The sequence below is a fragment of the Protobothrops mucrosquamatus genome, unplaced genomic scaffold, assembly GCF_001527695.2.
Source record: "Protobothrops mucrosquamatus isolate PMUCROS unplaced genomic scaffold, P.Mucros_1.0 scaffold411, whole genome shotgun sequence".
Classification (NCBI taxonomy): Eukaryota; Metazoa; Chordata; class Lepidosauria; order Squamata; family Viperidae; genus Protobothrops; species Protobothrops mucrosquamatus.
In genome coordinates, this window is record NW_015386740.1 from 339,990 (window position 1) to 361,774 (window position 21,785).

The following is a 21,785-nucleotide window of genomic DNA, read 5'->3' on the forward strand; positions in this document are numbered from 1 at the left end:
TGACTGATTGAACCTTTTTTTTTTTTGGCACACGGCAGCGGAGGTCTAAAGCGAAAAGGTTTTATAAAACCCAGCTGAAGGCCTAGGACTGGGCTGACGGCGCGGGTGCCCACAGAAAGGGCTCTGAGTGCCGCCTCTGGCACCCGTGCCATAGGTTCGCCACCACTGCCCTATACCATTTCAGACAAGTGAAATACAGTTCAGTGCACCTTCTCCCAGAATAAGCTTCACTATACACATGATTTGCTGCTGAGTAGGCATGCATTGTAAATATAGAAATAAATTATGGTAATATTTTTACATTTACTTTACAAATTATATTTTATATATTTATATATGTATTCAAGCCATTATTAAAATAATAAAAATATTAAAAGTTAATTATATATGTTTAAAATAAATGTAAAATTATCCATCAAACCCAGATGGCTGAATGTAATGCTTTTATGTCCATTATGTTTTATAATCTAAATTAGAATTTATGGGTGCCGAATCTAATAAGACTATTTCAGGTTTACTTGTTAAAGTGCATTTCCCGGAGCTGCTTTGTCTCTGAATAAATCAACACATTACAGAGGCTCCTCATAATTTATCCAGTAGTATTGTAGCATCCATTCTCTTTTGTAAAAGAAAGTGCTTTCTTAAGCATTTTTATATCAGTATTAGATTTCTATGAAAATATCACATAAGGTTACTGTCTCACCTATCTCATTTCATCTGTAAAAGGCCTCTTGCAAGATGATTGGAAATTTTACTCCAGAAATAGAGTATATCTTTTTGTGTCAGACAAGTCTACTGAAGGCCTTCTTTTGAGTCCCTGGAGAAGTCTTCCTCAACCTTGGCAACTTTAAGAAGTATGGACTTCAGCTTCCAGAATTCCCAAAATAACTTGCTGGCTGAAGAATGGTGGGAGTTGACGTCCACACATCTTAAAATTTCTAAGGTCATAAAGCACTTCCCTGGCAAAAAACAATTGATCAGAATAGAATATAAATATCTGTATCAATATAATTTGGTATAAGGCAATTAAGGATATTTATAGTTTCTTTGCCAGATAGAATCTTGTGTCATTATGTTTTCCCAAATCATTAGTGAATGTTATGTTTATTTGAAACTCAGCTTTAAATTGAAATGGAAGAAAATTGCATTGATTGTTTTGATTGATTTGATTAATATAACCTCTCATTCAGCACATGAATCATATTTAATAAGCAACAATTCCATGTGTTCAGTTCTCAGAGACTGCTTGGACAAATCCCTGCAGTTTTCCTGGGAAGCTTTTCAGAAATAGTTTGCCATTGCCTCTATAACAATATACAATAAAAGAAAAAGAAAAACACAAAAGCAGAAACACAGAAAATATGAAGTGTGGGAAAATTCATTCAGGGGGTCCAAGCTAACTTCTCTTGGGTTTGTTTCAATTACTCTTGTTTTTCCCCACATTCCCCTAGAAAGTCAGTACAGACTTGATGTCAACCCTGTGTGGTAGGTCAGGACACAAAACAGACTCTACAAAACCTTTCCAGACTTTCTGGAGCTCATTTTATTGGTATAGACTATACTAACTAGATCTTGAAAACTTGACAGCATTTTCCCCCATGCTTCTTTTACTCAAGACAGTTAAGAGAGCTAGTTTGGATTTTTTTCTAAAGTTTTCTTTCTGTCAAGCTTATATCGTGTTTTGCTATCTCTCATCACATAGTTTCTCCAAGGTAATCTCTGTGGTTCTCAGATATCTATCCATTGTTTTCTGTAATAAAGAGAAATTCAATGCATTCAGTTTCTCTGCAATCTCCATTTCTTTCAGTCCTTTGTCATCTAACAGCCCAACAGCCCAACCTCTTTCCCTGCTACTTTTTAATTTGAATATATTTAAATAAGTTCTTACCTGATGGTCTCTCTTTCTATGGTATGCTCCTTAAATTAGTTTATTATTCTTTTCTTAGTACAACTTTACACTTTCACCCATATTATCTTCTTTTTGTCCTTCTCATAACAACAGACTTTCCATTTCTTGCAGAAAAGCTTCTTGAGTTTTATAGCTTCCTGAACACTATAGAAAGCCATGTTGGTTCATACTAAATTAGTCTGAGTGTCTTAAATCTATATATAAATAAAAATGTAAATGTTTGTTTGTTCAAAATCTTAAATCTCTGAAAGTTCTTCACTGATTGCTTTGAAATTTTGACACAACGTTGCATTCTAATACGTGCGTGTTTTTATATACCTATATTATATAAATGTCACACCTGTGACAGGTAAAACATGCTTTTTTAAAAAACAGCGCCATCTGTTGGACGTAAAAGCAACACATGCTTTTACCAGACTGAGCCACAGCAACACGTGGCCGGGTACAGCTAGTTGTGAATATATTTTAGTTGAATCTCAGTTGGTTGATAGATTGATTATGTGCCATCAAATCAATGTCAACTTTATTGATCACATAGATTTTCTCCAGGACAATCTGTTCCTAAACTGGTTTTTCATGTCTTCCAATGCACTCATCACCACTGCAACTAAGTTCATCCAACTTGCTATTAGTATTCCTTTCTTTGCTTCTACATTTCCCAGCAATGGACCCTTTTACAGAGATAAATAAACCAATTTCAGTGGTTTAAAATAAGCTTTCAATACTGTGAAGAGGTTTGGCTCTATTGACATTTCTTGTCAGTCTCTTTTTCATCAATCCTCTCATTATTAATGGCTTCTTCTTTGTAGTCAAATGTGATTTGTGTAAGACTGTCATACATTTGCATACATCCTAAATGTAATAGTATCATAATTACCATTTCCTATTGTTTTCATAATGATTATATCCTGGTCACATCTTAGGACTTAATTTAAAGATGGCTCTCCTGTGGAAAGTTCCAAAACCCAAATCTTCTAAAGCACATTAATTTAAGTTATTTAGAAATTTGGTTTCTTTGTCATGACTAAGACATAATGTACCCAATTTATGTGAAACCTCCAATTATTAAAACAAGTTGCTTGTATTCCTGGTTTCATTCAACATCTCACAATTATCCTTTATATTTTAATCAGTTGGTGATAATATATCTCTAAATCTAATTTACATTTGTGGACAGATATTGCCACCTATAGTGATTCTATAGAGGAAGCTAGGATTTTTTTTCAGTATGTTAATTTTTATATATTACCAACACTTTCCCCTCTGTAGTTTTCCCTCTCCTGGTACCAAAATTTGCATTCCAAAAACAAGTAAGAATTCTTAGTTCCCATTTTGGAGCTTTCTACTACTTGCACAGAAATACCTATACATATGCCCTCTCTCAAATATTGTTGGTGCAATCATCATCATCATCATCATCATCTGCAAGAAATATCATTTGCCTGTAAGCAAGAACTGGTGGGATCATAAAATAGAGAAAGTCATAGAAAATGATAAAGTTAAACTGCTCTGGGACTTCAGAATTCAAACAGACATGCACTTGCAACATAACATCCCAGACTTAACAATTGTCGATAAGAAAGACAAAAAAGTCTGGATAGTGGACGTGGCAGTGCCTGGAGACAGCAGAATAGACGAGAAAGAACTGGAGAAGATAACAAAATACAAAGACCTACAAATAGAAATAGAAAGACTGTGGCAAAAGCAAGCAAGGGTAGTACCAATAGTAATAGGCGCCTTGGGTGCAATCCCANTTGTGATTAAAACCCTCTAATCAAAGCAGTACAAAGGAAAATATATTTATCAGAAAAGTTATAGTAGGTAAAAATGGAAAAAGTGTTAATACAAATACTACATTTAGAAAGGCAAATATAAAAATACATATAGTCAGGAATAAAGTTGTTCAAACTGCTTTCCTTGTGTATATGTGTATGCATGTAGCTGCTTCGCTGGCCTTTCAAGCTGAATTGTTCTTTGTATATTAACACACACACATAAAATTATATTTTTTTCATCTTAAGAGTGCCACAAGACTCTGTTGCTTTCTCTGCAAAATATTAATAGATACACCTCTGGAAACTGTTTTTTGGGATACAATATTATTTGCTAGTTATTTTATCATACATATAAAACAATACTTTCCTAACCAGTATGGTGGAGTGGTAAAGGAAAGACTGAAAAGACCAAATTCTGGTCCTTCTCAGCCACAGAAACTCATTAGTGTCGTTAAGCGAGTCACACTCTCTCAGTCAATCCTTCTCAAACGTACTGTATTGTGGGGGAAATTGGCAGGAGGAAGCAGGAACCTGGAGGTCCTGAATGAAAGTCGTGATATAAATTTTACAGACAAACATTTGACAAATATTAATTATGTAACCCCAACAGTGCTTTTCCAAAAAGCACAAAAATCCCAAAGTTAACTACATAAAGCAGGGGTGTCAAACTGCCAGCCCACAGGCCGGTTGCATCATACAGAGGCACAGCAATGCAAGAAAAGTCACAATACGTTGCGATACGTCACGTGACCTGGTGACTTTGACATCCATGATATAAAGGATACAATCAATCAATCAGAATAGAGCTGGAAGGGACCTTGGAGATCTTCTAGTCCAACTCTCTGCTCACGCAGGAAACCCTATACCATTTCAGACAAGTGAAATACAGTTCAGTGCACCTTCTCCCAGGAATAAGCTTCACTATACACATGATTTGCTGCTGAGTAGGCATGCATTGTAAATATAGAAATAAATTATGATAACATTTTTACATTTACTTTACAAATTATATTTTATATATTTATATATGTATTCAAGCCATTATTAAAATAATAAAAATATTAAAAGTTAATTATATATGTTTAAAATAAATGTAAAATTATCCATCAAACCCAGATGGCTGAATGTAATGCTTTTATGTCCATTATGTTTTATAATCTAAATTAGAATTTATGGGTGCCGAATCTAATAAGACTATTTCAGGTTTACTTGTTAAAGTGCATTTCCCGGAGCTGCTTTCTCTCTGAATAAATCAACACATTACAGAGGCTCCTCATAATTTATCCAGTAGTATTGTAGCATCCATTCTCTTTTGTAAAAGAAAGTGCTTTCTTAAGCATTTTTATATCAGTATTAGATTTCTATGAAAATATTACATAAGGTTCCTGTCTCACCTATCTCATTTCATCTGTAAAAGGCCTCTTGCAAGATGATTGGAAATTTTACTCCAGAAATAGAGTATATCTTTTTGTGTCAGACAAGCCTACTGAAGGCCTTCTTTTGAGTCCCTGGAGAAGTCTTCTTCAACCTTGGCAACTTTAAGAAGTATGGACTTCAGCTTCCAGAATTCCCAAAATAACTTGCTGGCTGAAGAATGGTGGGAGTTGACGTCCACACATCTTAAAATTTCTAAGGTCATGAAGCACTTCCCTGGCAAAAAACAATTGATCAGAATAGAATATAAATATCTGTATCAATATAATTTGGTATAAGGCAATTAAGGATATTTATAGTTTCTTTGCCAGATAGAATCTTGTGTCATTATGTTTTCCCAAATCATTAGTGAATGTTATGTTTATTTGAAACTCAGCTTTAAATTGAAATGGAAGAAAATTGCATTGATTGTTTTGATTGATTTGATTAATATAACCTCTCATTCAGCACATGAATCATATTTAATAAGCAACAATTCCATGTGTTCAGTTCTCAGAGACTGCTTAGACAAATCCCTGCAGTTTTCCTGGGAAGCTTTTCAGAAATGGTTTGCCATTGCCTCTATAACAATATACAATAAAAGAAAAAGAAAAACACAAAAGCAGAAACACAGAAAATATGAAGTGTGGGAAAATTCATTCAGGGGGTCCAAGCTAACTTCTCTTGGGTTTGTTTCAATTACTCTTATTTTTCCCCACTTTCCCCTAGAAAGTCAGTACAGACTTGATGTCAGCCCTGTGTGGTAGGTCAGGACACAAAACAGACTCTACAAAACCTTTCCAGACTTTCTGGAGCTGTATTTTATTGGTATAGACTATACTAACTAGATCTTGAAAACTTGACAGCATTTTCCCCCATGCTTCTTTTACTCAAGACAGTTAAGAGAACTAGTTTGGATTTTTTTCTAAAGTTTTCTTTCTGTCAAGCTTATATCGTGTTTTGCTATCTCTCATCACATAGTTTCTCCAAGGTAATCTCTGTGGTTCTCAGATATCTATCCATTGTTTTCTGTAATAAAGAGAAATTAAATGCATTCAGTTTCTCTGCAATCTCCATTTCTTTCAGTCCTTTGTCATCTAACAGCCCAACAGCCCAACCTCTTTCCCTGCTACTTTTTAATTTGAATATATTTAAAGAAGTTCTTACCTGATGGTCTCTCTTTCTATGGTATGCTCCTTAAATTAGTTTATTATTCTTTTCTTAGTACAACTTTACACTTTCCCCCATATTATCTTCTTTTTGTCCTTCTCATAACAACAGACTTTCCATTTCTTGCAGAAAAGCTTCTTGAGTTTTATAGCTTCCTGAACACTATAGAAAGCCATGTTGGTTCATACTAAATTAGTCTGAGTGTCTTAAATCTATATATAAATAAAAATGTAAATGTTCGTTTGTTCAAAATCTTAAATCTCCGACCGTTCTTCACCGATTGCTTTGAAATTTTGACACAACGTTGCATTCGAATACGCACGTGTTTTTATATACCTATATTATATAAATGTCACACCCGTGACAGGTAAAAACATGCTTTTTTTTAAAAAAACAACACCATCTGTTGGACGTAAAAGCAACACATGCTTTTACCAGACTGAGCCACAGCAACGCGTGGCCGGGTACAGCTAGTTGTGAATATATTTTAGTTGAATCTCAGTTGGTTGGTTGATAGATTGATTATGTGCCATCAAATCAATGTCAACTTTATTGATCACATAGATTTTCTCCAGGACAATCTGTTCGTAAACTGGTTTTTCATGTCTTCCAATGCACTCATCACCACTGCAACTAAGTTCATCCAACTTGCTACTAGTATTCCTTTCTTTGCTTCTACATTTCCCAGCAATGGACCCTTTTACAGAGATGAATAAACCAATTTCAGTGGTTTAAAATAAGCTTTCAATACTGTGAAGAGGTTTGGCTCTATTGACATTTCTTTTCAATCTCTTTTTCATCAATCCTCTCATTATTAATGGCTTCTTCCTTGTAGTCAAATGTGATTTCTGTAAGACTGTCATACATTTGCATACATCCTAAATGTAATAGTATCATAATTACCATTTCCTATTGTTTTCATAATGATTATATCCTGGTCACATCTTAGGACTTAATTTAAAGATGGCTCTCCTGTGGAAAGTTCCAAAACCCAAATCTTCTAAAGCACATTAATTTAAGTTATTTAGAAATTTGGTTTCTTTGTCATGACTAAGACATAATGTACCCAATTTATGTGAAACCTCCAATTATTAAAACAAGTTGCTTGTATTCCTGGTTTCATTCAACATCTCACAATTATCCTTTATATTTTAATCAGTGGGTGATAATATATCTCTAAATCTAATTTACATTTGTGGACAGATATTGCCACCTATAGTGATTCTATAGAGGAAGCTAGGATTTTTTTTCAGTATGTTAATTTTTATATATTACCAACACTTTCCCCTCTGTAGTTTTCCCTCTCCTGGTACCAAAATTTGCATTCCAAAAACAAGTAAGAATTCTTAGTTCCCATTTTGGAGCTTTCTACTACTTGCACAGAAATACCTATACATATGCCCTCTCTCAAATATTGTTGGTGCAATAATAATAATAATCATCATCATCATCATCATCTGCAAGAAATATCATTTGCCTGTAAGCAAGAACTGGTGGGATCATAAAATAGAGTAAGTCATAGAAAATGATAAAGTTAAACTGCTCTGGGACTTCAGAATTCAAACAGACATACACTTGCAACATAACATCCCGGACTTAACAATTGTCGATAAGAAAGACAAAAAAGTCTGGATAGTGGACGTGGCAGTGCCTGGAGACAGCAGAATAGACGAGAAAGAACTGGAGAAGATAACAAAATACAAAGACCTACAAATAGAAATAGAAAGACTGTGGCAAAAGCAAGCAAGGGTAGTACCAATAGTAATAGGCGCCTTGGGTGCAATCCCAAAACAACTGGAGCACCACTTGAACACCATTGGCATTGACAAATTCGCTATTAGTCAATTGCAAAAGGCGGCCTTACTAGGAACTGCTTCCATCCTGCGACGATATTTGTAATACCATCAAACATCCACATCTGCCTATCCCAGGTCCTGGGTAAGGACTCGATAGGTAGACAAAATGCCAAATCCAGTCTGAACATCTGGCTGACTGTGTGATGATCCATAATAATAATAATGAGGAGGAGGAGGAGGTGGTGGTGGTGGTGGTGGTGGTGGTGGTGGAAGGGATCCTGGAGGTCATCTAGTCCAACCGCCTGCTCAGGCAGGAAACCCTATACCATTTCAGACAAATGGCTCTCCAGTCTCTTCTTCAAAACTTCCAGTGTTGAAGCATTCATAGTTTCTGGAGGCAGGTTGTTCCACTGATTAATTGTTCTAACTGTCAGGAAATTTCTCCTTAGTTCTAGGTTGCGTCTCTCTTTGGTTAGTTTTCATCCATTGCTTCTTGTCCTGCCTTCAGGTGCTTTGCTATATTTATATCTTTTTTTTTTGTTTCATTGATATGACAAGTACTTGTCCCTTGTACTATTTCTTGAAATTTCCACACTTTTCTAACTGGATGCTGCCCAGCATCAGTCATCTTTCCTCCAGATGTACCATATTTTTCATGTTATACAGCAGCAGCCTATCTCCATTTCACTTCAGGTGGAATCTCCTGCTCTTATATAGGTTTGGCTTTCTCATAATGCTTTCCAGTGCCACATGAATCTAAACACTTCCACTTGATGCCACAGTGTTTTCAATATCTAGATGTTCCTGCATTAGATCAGGACAGCATACTTTTCTTGGTTCTTCTAGATTTCAGTCTGATATCTAAGATGGAATAGATCTCAGATGTTCTCTTCCCCCCCCAAATCATGATGACATCATGATTAAAATGATATAATCCATAAATAATATTTGCATGAAAGCTTGATGATACACATGATGGCTCTTCCCACATGCATCACTCATTCCAGTAGCTAACGTATCTTGATGCCTAATCCCTGGACATGATCAATCAGCGTACTCTTTCCTACTCTCCTGCTAAACACTATTGTAAAAATCCCAACTTCCATTTGCCCTCTGTTCATTTGTTGTGATTGCCAAATGCAATATTTTATAATTAATCCAATAACTGTCAGAATACTTTCTGAAAAATAAAAATCCATTAAATTTATTTTAAAAATAGGGAAACTTTTAAAAATTAAAAACATATTTTAAAAAACCAAAATCTTGCAGTTGCAGTATCAACAAAGAAAGAGTATCAAGATCAAGGGAAGTGATAGTGCCATTCTGTACCACACTGGTGACACCACATTTGGAATACTGTGTCCAGTTCTGATCTCTATAATACAGAAAAGATGTCAAGGCCCTAGAAAGAGTGCAGAGAAGAGGAACAAAGGTGATCAGAATCTGGAGGTTTATTCCTATGAAGAAAGGCTAAAGAAACTCAGTGGGTTTAGCTTAATGAAGAGGAAACTGTGGGGAGACATGATGTGGCCTTCCAATACTTGAAGGATTGCCACTGGGAATGCAGAATCAATTTATTCTCCATAGCACCTGAAAGAGGACAAGAAGCAAAACGTGGATGTTCATCAGAGAGAGATTCAACCTGGAAATAAGCAGGAATTTCCTGACAGTGAGAGTTATTAAACAATGGAACAGCTTGCCTCCCATAGCTATGGGTGCTCCATTGCTAGAGGTTTTCAAGAAAAGATTGGACAACCATTTGCCCAAGGTGGTACAAGGACTCCTGTTTTGGACAGAGAGTTGGACTATTTCCCCTCAAGATCCTTTCCAACTCTGTGATTCTATGATTCTACAAGTTCATGGTTATTAATATGTCAACTTTTCCTAGTATATGCTTGCCTTTAGTTACACTTCTTTGATACAAAGCTTTCAAGGCCTATATAAAGGTCTATTTTTAATTACCTTTACTGCCAAAAATGCTGAGATATTTGGCAAATTATGTTATCTCATTTGAAAATAAAATATTTACCAGATTTATTTTGTATTCTTTGATCCTGATATTTACAAATGCTGTTGCATTTTAATGTTTACATATTTAAAAAATCTTTTATATAGATTTTTATTTAAAATCTCTATTCAAGACTTTCCCAATTTTGCAGATAGTCACTTATGAAAATTAGAAGACAGTGATGATTACTGATTTCTTACATGCATTCATAAATTAACCATGTATTCATATTTAACAGTATGTGTACATATTTTGTGTGCATGTGTGAGATATATATCATTAAGCTCCATTCTATTTATATTTGTCAGTGGCTGCTATATGTGAGGGGAATACTGTAGTACTGCATAATAACTTGATCCCATCTAATTTAGAAAGCATTTTGCAAACTAAATGATAATATTTTATATGTTTTAACTGAGAAATAATCTCTTCTTGAAAGAAATTCCTGTGCAGATTGCTCTCAATAAAAAGGCTAGAGGAGTGATTACATTCAGTAACTTTTAGGATGTGTTACAGTGGATTTTAAGAGCATTCAATTTTTACATCAGTGATTGTTAGCTTAGTTTAATTTATCCATAGCAAGCTAGACTGATTACTACTGACATAGCCATGAAACATTAATAAAGCATTGTGTTCAATGCTAACATGATTATGGCCTGACCTCAATGATGTCACAGAGGACAGAAGCAGTAAGTGTTCCTGCTAACATTACCCTAATGCTGGGTTCATCAATCATAATCTACCGGTTTACAAAAAAGGGAAGCAAGCTTTTCACAGATGTGACTTCGTAGTCTTGCTGAGCTTTTTGATCCCAGAAGACTTGTGGTGGCATGAGAGTCTGAAATAAAACAGGTTCAGAAACAAGCCAAGCATGTTAAATCAAGGTAAGAAGCTGTAATGTGAAACACACAGAGACACAGTAAAGCCTTGAAAGCAAGTATTTGTAATTTCAAGAAATGACCTGTTGTAATCCAAGACTAATTATGACAATATTTTGATTATAAGGCACAGATTGTAGTATATTACAGAGTGTAGTGCTGAATATAACAAACAGAAAATATACTTTCAGATTCAGGAAATGTCTTTCTCTATCTAATATACTAGTTTTGTCATTTAGAAAGATGGAATATGTAGATATTTTATGGAAATCCAAGATCATGTCCATATTCAATATAATGTCTCCCTTCCAATTTGCTTCTTAAACAGTCATCTATTTATGCATATTACTCATATCTTGTCCTTCACATTTTCCAACTTCACCTTCTATTTTATCTTTACGATGACATTTGAATGTGATACTTTGATCATCACAGTTATTTGATTAAATGAGGCCAAATGGCTGTAGGTAATCTGGTAAGTTCTTTTGTTCAAGTTATTATGCAGTACTACAGTATTCCCCTCGCAGCCATCTCAATAATCCTAATACAGTACTTTAGTCACTATACCTGCCAAGAGCCTTGGATGTGATCCTCAAAAGTTCCTTCAAAAGTTGCAATAAAGCTGTAATTGTTCACATAACAGAAGATAAAAATTAATACATATATTTTGAGTAGTTGATTATATTTAAATAAGAATTTCAAGAATTTAGTTTAATTTTAATTGAAATAAAAAAATAAGGTTTAGATTTGTCATCCAAAAGTAGGCCAGCTTATTTTGTATCTCTAAGTTAGAATCATTTATGAACAAACTATAAAACATTAACCCCTACACTGTTGATTTCCATATAAAGTTGCCTATTGATTATAAACTTGTGATAATCTCTTCTACATGCAAAAGTGATTGGTAGTAACACGTGGAGTTTTTTCTGTGACAGCACCCTAACAGAAAATATAATTAATAACATACAGTGAAACCTTTATCCAATTAATCAATTAAGAGAAGAGGTATTCATTATTCATAATTGCCTATTCATCCAATGACTGTATTACCTGCAATAATATTATTATCACAAATTACAAATTTGTGTCATTTATGTCATTTGCATGTACAATGGAGAATCTGTTACATCTGAAGTCTGTTGCATCAAGGTCTGTTAAATAAAAATTTCATTGTATATAATAATAATAATGTAATTCTGGCATCCTTCTCCTCACAACCTTGTTTAATGAGAGCATACACCCCCCATATACACCTAGAATTGCTGCCATTCTCTATAGTCCTATATTTGTTTACTCTGAAATAAAATTTACTGAATACAGTTGTTCTAGCTTCCATTTACTAAGGCATACGATTGTAACAATGATTAAAGAAGAAAAAATGATTGTAAGTTTTTTGTTTAGTTAATTTTTTGCAGAATATATTTTTCTTAACTCATATTTAGCTAGTAATGTTATTTTCTGACTAATATGGAAGACTACTAGCAGATAAAATCGTATGGCTCTGACTCAGTCGAGGCTATATTTCTGTTGCTAAACTGACATGAATTTTTATTCTAAATAATTTCCATCTGAAAACTCTGCATGCTCATGTTCTATGCACAGAATGGTTAATGTGAGATCAAATGGTTAATGTTAGAAATATTGAAAAAAATGGCTGAGGCAGGAATAAAACCTAAGACTTCAAAATCTTGCTGTCCACTATCCATCCAAGTTTCCTTTTATGAAATTCATAATACTCTGGTACTGTTTAAAATTCAGTGGTTTAAATATACATCTACACCATTCTCTTATAGAAAAATGGCATAATTTTACACACTGTAAAATTATAGTCTGTAATTGAAATAAGAGCCAGAATTTTACAGTTTGTGCTCTATAATCAAGTTAATCTGCAATAGTTCTTTTTAAACTGATTGAAATCCATTGCCTCACAAGGTTGATTTTAACAAATATTCTAATGAACAAAGGTTTTTGCTGCATTTGAAGAATTACATAGCAACTAAGAAGCCACAAAGCTCTTTAGTATTCTTAATTTTATAACCTGCCTTTATTTTAATCTGAAAATAGACAGGGATAGAATATGTTTTCTTAAAGAGGTGGATGAATGTGAAAGAAGGGAATTTAGCAGGAGACAAAGATAAGATAAGATTTATTGTCACTTTTTCTGTGAACACACAGGCATACATTAAAAAATGAAATTCAAATGCTTACGGTATATATATATGTGTGTGTATATATATATTAAATACTATTGCTATACTATATTATTGCTATTGTTATTAAAATCCTTAGGAAAAAGATTTTGAGATACTAATTGTAAACTTAATATGAATCAACAGAATGATATGCAAAAAGCAACTGTAATTTTATTTCATATTTATTTATTTAGACTGCATCAATCCAAGTTTATGTTTCAAGCCGTAAGAAATAATAGTTACAGTTTATTTTGCTTTGGTCAGATCCCACTCAACTAGTATCCAAGTCTTGACATAACTTTTAAGGTTTCAGAGAAAATGGAACAGATTCCAAGAATGGTACCAAGGATGCTCAGATAACAAAAAAAACTAGTCCTTCAAAAAGAGATTGAGAGGAAAAAACTGAAAGGAGATGTGATAGTGTTCTTCAAATACCTAAAAGGAAGTTGTACCTTTTGTCATTCCAGGGTTCAGGAAACAGTAGAAAGAATCTGAGAAGTAGATTTGAATTTTTGAAAAATGTATAATTTTACAATTGAACCAATAACACATGAAAGTGACAGGTTTCCCTCAAGCTGAGTTTCAATGGGTTCTATCAAAAATGCTTTGATTTGGATGATTACTGTAGACTCAATAACATGAAATAAATATTTTTAGTACTTCAATTGAGGCTTCTCAGCAAGCTCTCAACAGAGCGAACAGCATATATGAAGAACTGAATGTCAATAAAAGCTCACAAAAATGTGTATTTTGAAAGCTCATAGCAAGCATATTAAGAATTTTAAAGGAAATTCTGAGAAGACCATCTTGTTATGCCATTGGCTTTGTAAAAGAAATAGACAATGATACTTGTATGAGAAGCATTTTTTCCCTTTTTCATCTCGATTTCATTTCTAGGCTCTGGAAAGTGAATTTGTATCTTGTCAGCTTCACCAGTGGATTGATCTCATATTTGGCTATAAGCAACGAGGGCCAGAAGCAGTGCGGGCACTTAATGTTTTCCATTACTTGACGTATGAAGGTTCCGTAAACCTTGACAGTATCACTGATCCTGTTCTCAGAGAAGTAAGTATCTTAAAATTATTAATTATTGTTTTTCATTTTTTTTAAAAAAATAGATTATTTTGTTACACAACTTACAACAGTTTGTTTAGTGACCAATCAAGGTTACAAAAGCTCTGAAAAAAGCGACCTATGTCTGCTTTTCACATTTATGACCATTGCAGCATCCCAATGGTCATGTGATCAAACTTCATCACTTGGCAACTGGTTCATATTTATGATGGTTGCAGTGTCCTGGGGTCATGTGATCACCTTTTGCAACCTTCTGACAAAGTTAAAAATTTATTGCTATTTTGAAGTAATATGAATCAACATATATGTTATTAAGATGTAGGTGTACAGATGAGAGAACGTTGCTGACATTACAAATATTCCTTTGGATTTTCTACAGTTATATTGATTTAATCAACAAGTGAAGTTAAAATAGGTTATGTATTTTTTCTAACATGTTATATTTAGTAAATTACTAACTAGAAGAATTGGACATATTGAAATCCATATATAGGTACATTTATTATATATACTATTTATAAAATCATGTTTGATTTTGTTTATTTATCAATAAATACACACTGAATAAAATAGCCCAAACATGAATAAGCATGCAGGTTTCTTTTAGCATGTATGTATAGTATTTTATAGCACTTAAAAACAAAACAAAATGATTTCTGCAGAATGCCCTTCCATGTATTGTCTCCTAGCTTGTCAATTCATTTTAAGAAAATTATTATTAGATTAACGTGGAAATATAAAACATCCTATAAAAAGATTCACTTTGGTTGAAAAGTGTGAAGGTGCAACAGCTGCAAGATGAGTGTTGTTGTGTTGAGGCTGCATACATAAGCTTCCATGCCCTATGATATCTGCCATCTGTTGTATGCAAAACAAGCAATAATTTATACAAAGGCAGTAGAATACTTGTGGCTTATTTTCCCTGAAAACCAAGAATCTGGAAATTTACAGTTAATTACTTAATTATCTCACAAACTAGATATTAACAATTATAGCAAAAAGATTGTAAAACTGGGTACAACTCATTTGACAGTCACCTTGCTTAGTAACAGAAATTCTGATCCCAAGGCTGTAAGGTGATGATTACTCATAATCAGGCTTGCAGCTTCAGATTAAATACAGGATAATGAATCCTGCCTTCCTTTTTACATTCAGATATTTAAGAAGGTTTTTAAAAATGTTTTTGTCATTTAGATAAATAGACAAAAATGTTAGCATATTTGTAGGCCACCTATTTGATTTTGTATAGAATACCTTTATTTCTTGCTTGGATTTTCATATGTTCCAAATGCTCGCTGTAAAAGCTCCTGATCAAGTCAACCTGATATTCTCCAGGTATATTGGAAAAAACAGCTTCAAAATTCCTAGGTGGTAGGATCATTGGCTAGAAATTCTTGGAGTTTTAATCCCAGTACATTTGCAGGTTACCAGTTGGGTAATGTTGGTCTAGCTTTGCATCTTATGAATTATGCTAAATTATTGTACCTATATATTATATTTTTCAAATTAATAGATGCTTCCAGTCACTTCCATAGTTTATTTTTTTCCCTTATTAGCACTGTTCCTCAGATTTTTATCTTATAAGGTTGAGATATGTTTAATCTGAAATGCTCTGAAAAAAGCCAAACAGAGAATGTTTTGTGCTGAGAGTAAATATGTACCAAGTTATACTTTCTTTATTTTTTTATAAACTATTAACAGATCTGGTTAAACTGTAAGGATGACTTACAGTATAATCAGAGATCATGGGCAGGGTAAAAATATTCTTTAGGGTTTTTTTTCATTAGAAGTAGTGTATACCAAGGAAGATCCAGAGCAAGCCAAATCACTTTTCTTTAATTATTATATCTACTGTACGTCCAAATATTATTTATAGTCTAATGAAATGATGTTTTGTTGGGGGATGAGAAGGAACTATTTGTTAGATACACACAAATTGGAAACATAGCAAACTCTAGTTTCATCAGATAATATTTATAAGAATGCTGATGTAATGCTAGTTTCCCTTTTTTCAAAACCAAGAAATTTAGTAAAGTGAAAGATAAAATGTAATAAATAGCTCAAGGATATTGATTCGTTTTTTTCCTTGACAGGTGAAATCATAGTTACAGCACTAACCACAGCAACTATTGCATTAAAATGTCACGAAATTAGAGGTCAGAATAAGATATAATTTTCTTCCATATGTCAGATTAAAAATTGACGTTCTTTGACAGCATAGGATCTCTAGCTGAGAAAATTATGACAGCTTAACTCATCTTGGACTTGTACAACAGTAATTGATAATGAACTTTTCCATGACAGCCCTCTCCTGTGGAGAAACATGACAGAACATCTCTGCTACAAAGTCTGTATCCCTGTTTAATATGTAAACAGCAGTTGCAGTGGACACTGAATGTTGTTTGGGATTGTCTTAACTATTGATGTACATTGTAAATCCAACCAATGCTTTTAGCCTTTTCAGCTATCATCAGAATAGTGGTTGTAAGAATGTTAATTTATAGAATTAGCAGACACATTGAATGTAGATTACAATGTAGTACTTCAACGTTTTTATATACAATTTCTTGATTATTTTCTTTTATTTTAGGCACATAGTCATTTGCATAAATAAATATCCTTTGTAGTACTTTCATTACCATTCATGAGCTGTGTGCAAGTTTCCATTTGGACATGTGACAACAGCTCTATGGAGTCCTTCATGATCTTTATGCTTGATTGTTTGCTTGTAGATACTTTATTACCCTACTAGATAATATCATCAGTGCAAGTGAGCGTGGGGTTTGCTCCCTATTTATTTACAGCAGCTTGCCCTGCCAGTGTTGTTGGAGCTATAGTTTCCTTCCTTCCTTCCTTCCTTCCTTCCTTCCTTCCTTCCTTCCTTCCTTCCTTCCTTCCTTCCTTCCTTCTTTCTTTCTTGATTGACTGACTGACTGATTGATTGATTGATTGATTGATTGTTTTTTGTTTGATTGTCTGTCTAGTGTTAATCGCTGTTTATTGGGGTATTTTATGCTGGAAGGAATGTTTTCTTCTTTGCTTTTTTGTCTCTTTTGAGTAGTGTGTAAGTATGGTTTATTTCTATGTGTCTATTAATGGCTGATTTGTCTGAATGGCAAGCATTCAGAAATTTTCCTAAAATTTTGGGATTTATCTTGGTCTAGGATACTCAGTTTTTCAGATGAAATTGTGGTTGAGTATAAAGCCATGTGTTGTAATATTAAGGAATTTATATCATGTCTACTGATTACTAGTTGGTGTTCATGGATGTACTCTGCTGGTCTTCTGCATGTCTGTTCTAAATATTTGCTGTTATAATCCATTGTATATTACAGTTAACTCTTATCTTTTCCTTCTTGGGCTACTGGTCTTTTGGCTTGCTAAGATGTTTTGGAGGGCTTTAGTTTAATTGTGTGCTACAGTGATGCCATTTGTTATAATAGTCAGTTGTTTGTTTTTGAAATGTTTTTGATATATTGTCATGTTATCCTTTTCATACCTTGTGTTAACTGTACTATAGTGGCTTGAATAATCAGGTATTTTTTGATTAAGTTGTATGGGTATCCATTTTGCTGGAAGATGTTGTATAGGCAGTCTGCTTCCTTTTTTTCTGATGTTCCAGGTTGCTGCAATGTGTTTGTGCTTGTCTGAATAATGTTCTTACACAACTCCTCTTATGGGAGATACAATTGTTATTTGTAACGGAATACTTGATTAGCATGGGTTGGTTTTTGATAGACTTGTCTTTCTAGTTTGCTGTCATTTCCTCTGCTCATGAGATATCCAGGAAAGCTAATTCTTCTTCCCTTATTTCTTTCAAGATGTTATTGGTTGTTTCATGTGTCTTCTCTAATTCCATTTTTATGATTGCAAAGGTGTTACCTACAAAGCAGATCCATACTTTCGGTTCTATGTGTAGAAGTAAGGTAGTTTCTAGATACTGCATTATGATCTGCTGAGTCCTGAGCAGGGCGAATCCATAGGTTTTCCTCTGATTTGTTGTTATATCTATCAAACTGAAAGTAGACAGTGAGGCAGGAAGCATATATACATAGGAAAAAACCCTAGATCCACTAGTATGGCTGAGCATATTTAGTTTGGTAATGAAACATTGCAAAAAAAACCACCAACAACCCCAAAACAACCAAGGTCAGAGAACATCAAGGGCGCTACAGTTCAACCCTGAGATAGGTATATTCTCTTGTATTGGAAATAACTATTGAGAGCAAGTATCCCAATCCCTTTTAAGACATTGGCTGCATTTGGCATTTTCAAATATGTCTTTGATGCTAAAAAAAAATGGTTACCCTAGGGAATGTGCCAACTCTAATGACAATGAAAAGCAAATTAATAAGGCTTTTCGCCACTTAGACCTCAGTTTTGTTTTTATTTGTTTGTTTTTCTGGACATGTGAATGTATTTACAAGCAAAGCATTTAGCTGCAGATTCTACATAGAATCCAAGAATATTCTTGAAAATAAATTCTGGAGACTAATGTTTTGCTTTGCTACATGGCACCCACCTTTCCAATTTTGTTTAAAGTTTTCCATAATGTAAAATACAAACTCACTGAAATGAACTTTGATTTGCTTCTTCTAGAGGAGATTTTTGATTTGAAACTCCATTCTTATCAATTGAACCACAAGAAAAGTGAGCAGTGGCTTTTCAAGCTTTTTAAGATGCATTTACAAAAATGACACCTATTTTTACGATACTTAAATTGTTTTGTTATTAGTTTTTCTTCTGAACAAAGAGACACGTGTGTTTTTACAAAACTAATTTAATATAGTGATGTCAATACATCACTAATGTTTTGCTCTTCCATTACAACCTGAAATTAAAATGGCTAAATAACAATCATTGCCTTGATGCCCCCAAGGTAATTATCTTTGTCAGATACAGCATTGAGAGGAGGCTTTTCCTGTATATGTTTGCAAGAGCTAGTATTTCAAATACAATGTTTATTTTATTTACTTCTTGTTTCAAATATTTGCCAAATCCTTGTTTATAGATGCAGTTGGTTTATGCTTAGTATTGCTTTTAAAAGTTAGTGAAGAATTATATTCGACAATTGATCTTTGTATATTCTTTCTAGACAGTTTTCCTTGTATTCAGTTCTATATCATATATGGGGTACAATTTCAAATTGTGGTATCCTGCTGATTCAATAGATTTAGTGTTTTCCACCTAAATATGGATCTGTGTATAGCTAGTACAGCCTAAGAATTTTGTGGCACTCTGCAGTAGAAAATGGATGAAAGGAGAAATTTTGTTGCTGCAGACTAGAAACCTAGTTAGTCCAATGTACCAACCATTCTGATTCTGATATATCCCAAACGTTTAATGATCATGTCCTGGTTTTGTTCCTCAGTAGATAGAAGTGAGCAATAATTGAGGCAATATGCAACTATCATTAATAATACCAGTCATAATTTTATAATCTATATAACCTTGTAAACTCCTTTAAAACCACCCAGGTTTTTGGCTATCACTACATCTTGCCAAAGTAGCTAGGCTCTTGCATACCTCCCATGGGTTAATAGAATGTTTCGTTATGATTGTAAGATTGATTTCAATCCATACTCAGTTATACACACTGACTTTGATCTGTATATTATCTACCGACTCATCTAATTCACAGGGTAGTATTGTGAGTTTAAAATGGGAGAAAAGTATTATTTATCCACTTAGAACTCTTTGGAGGGATTTTACAAAAGTTTGGAAATGTCATATTTTATTTGTTGCCTAATAAAAAAAATCCAGCCACGCTAGCAATGGAAGGGGGTGGGAGAGAATTTCTCAATAAATGAACAACATTTGACAGTTGATTTTCATAGCCATCTTGAAAGTACATTTTCTGTGTGGTATTTGTTTATTTTGAAGATGTTTGATATTCACTATATTTTGATGGTTTTTCCTAGCATAATGTTTTGACCTGAGTGGGTTTTTTGTTTTTTTTCAGTTGTTTTATTTTTGGTTATTGTATTTTATTTTCTTCTCCTATCTCTTTCTTTGATCTGACAGAAATAACAAATCATCCCCCAGGATCTACCATAGTAAAATATACCCACAGGAAGCATAGTTTTATACTTATTCTTCTCCTTGTTGAAAACTATGCTACTGCAGAAAGTTGACATGATAAGGCTGTCAAGAACCAACAAGATATCTCTAACAAAATAGATAGAATGCTACCATTTTGTAGCTCTGGGCATTTCCTGAAAAATAAAGGTAGAAAAGGCAAATACACTATATTGTTAGAATATTATAAAATATTTGTTTGCATTTAAGTTTTTAGAAGTGATTCTTCTTACCAATATTTATCTTCTGCATCCAAATTTCCTAAGTTAAAAGATCTGTAGAATTAATCATTTAAATATGTATTGTTATGTGTGTGCCTTTATAAAGAGATAAGTACCTTTCCTCCAAGAATGGTTACTCTAGATAGAGCATTTATAATATTTGTGGATTTTTATTGTTTTACACCTCCCAGAATCACCGTGTGTCAGTTGGGTAGCCATATATATTTATTTAATAAATAACTCATAAATAAAATGCATTTTGAGGTCATCAGATCTGATGACTCAAATGAAGGAACATGCATAACATGGCAAAAAGATCTTCCCTGGATCTGTAGTCTTTGTTGCCCATCAGCTTTTTAGAATTTTATAAACCATGTTTGTATATTGAAACTAGTAGTATCTGTAGGAAGATCAAAATAGAAAATATAATAGTCAAAGGAATGCAACTGAAGCCCTGACCCTTATTTACATGTTTACGCTGTCTTAAGGCTGTACTGAAATGACACAACAGAGAAAGAACTATTTTGTTTGACCTGCTCTGCTTAGGGTAGAGCAGGGACAGAGACAAGCTATTCTAGAACAAAAAAGCTACAGTTGAGAGGACCTGGGCCTCTACCACTTCCACAATCTGGACAGGGTAGCTGAATCACGTTCTCAGAGCCACCACATAGATGGCCCCAGAATTAATAGAGTACTTTTGCATTTATGTATTCAATTTACATTGTGCCTTTTATTTAGGAGCTCATGGCAGTATAATAATGCTTATCTCCAGACTGGAACCTGAGTACCCTTATTTCTAGTCCAACACTATAACAATTATACCACACTAGCTTTCATAAAAGAAAAATTGAATTAGTCTGAGTGGTTTAGATGTGCTGAGTATATATGAAAGGACAGAGTCCACAGTTCCAGGAAGTATGTTTTTCAGTTATATATTCAGAATTCAGAAGCTGGTTACTTATAGTATCACCAGTTTCCAACGAATTGGGGGGAAAATCTTCTGAGTTTATGTGTGTTGGTATATTTTCCAAGATCAAAGCACTGTCTTTTTACTCAGATTTGTAGGACGCTTACTTATCTTCATCAGCTTCACCAGTTTTAATTCACCAGTTTGTGAATTAATAATCTAATTGTTAGCCATTTTTTGGCAGCACATGACAAGAGCAACAGCCTTAGTGACCCATCCACTTTATTCTAGTGTAAGCCTCGATTGGATCTGTTTTTCTTCCAAGAAGGAAGAGGGTCTTTAATGTGTGAATGGATATGTTCAG

The 21,785-nt window shown here is 33.8% G+C and overlaps 1 protein-coding gene across 1 annotated transcript in view; it reads left to right on the forward strand.

Annotated features, from left to right (window-relative positions):
- Positions 1 to 21,785, forward strand: part of LOC107287650 (neurobeachin) — a 90,208-nt gene that overhangs the window by 37,764 nt on the left and 30,659 nt on the right. The window contains exon 8 of the mRNA XM_015816174.1: positions 14,039 to 14,206. Within this exon, the coding sequence (XP_015671660.1) occupies positions 14,039 to 14,206 (168 nt within the window). The remainder of the gene's footprint in view (positions 1 to 14,038; positions 14,207 to 21,785) is intronic.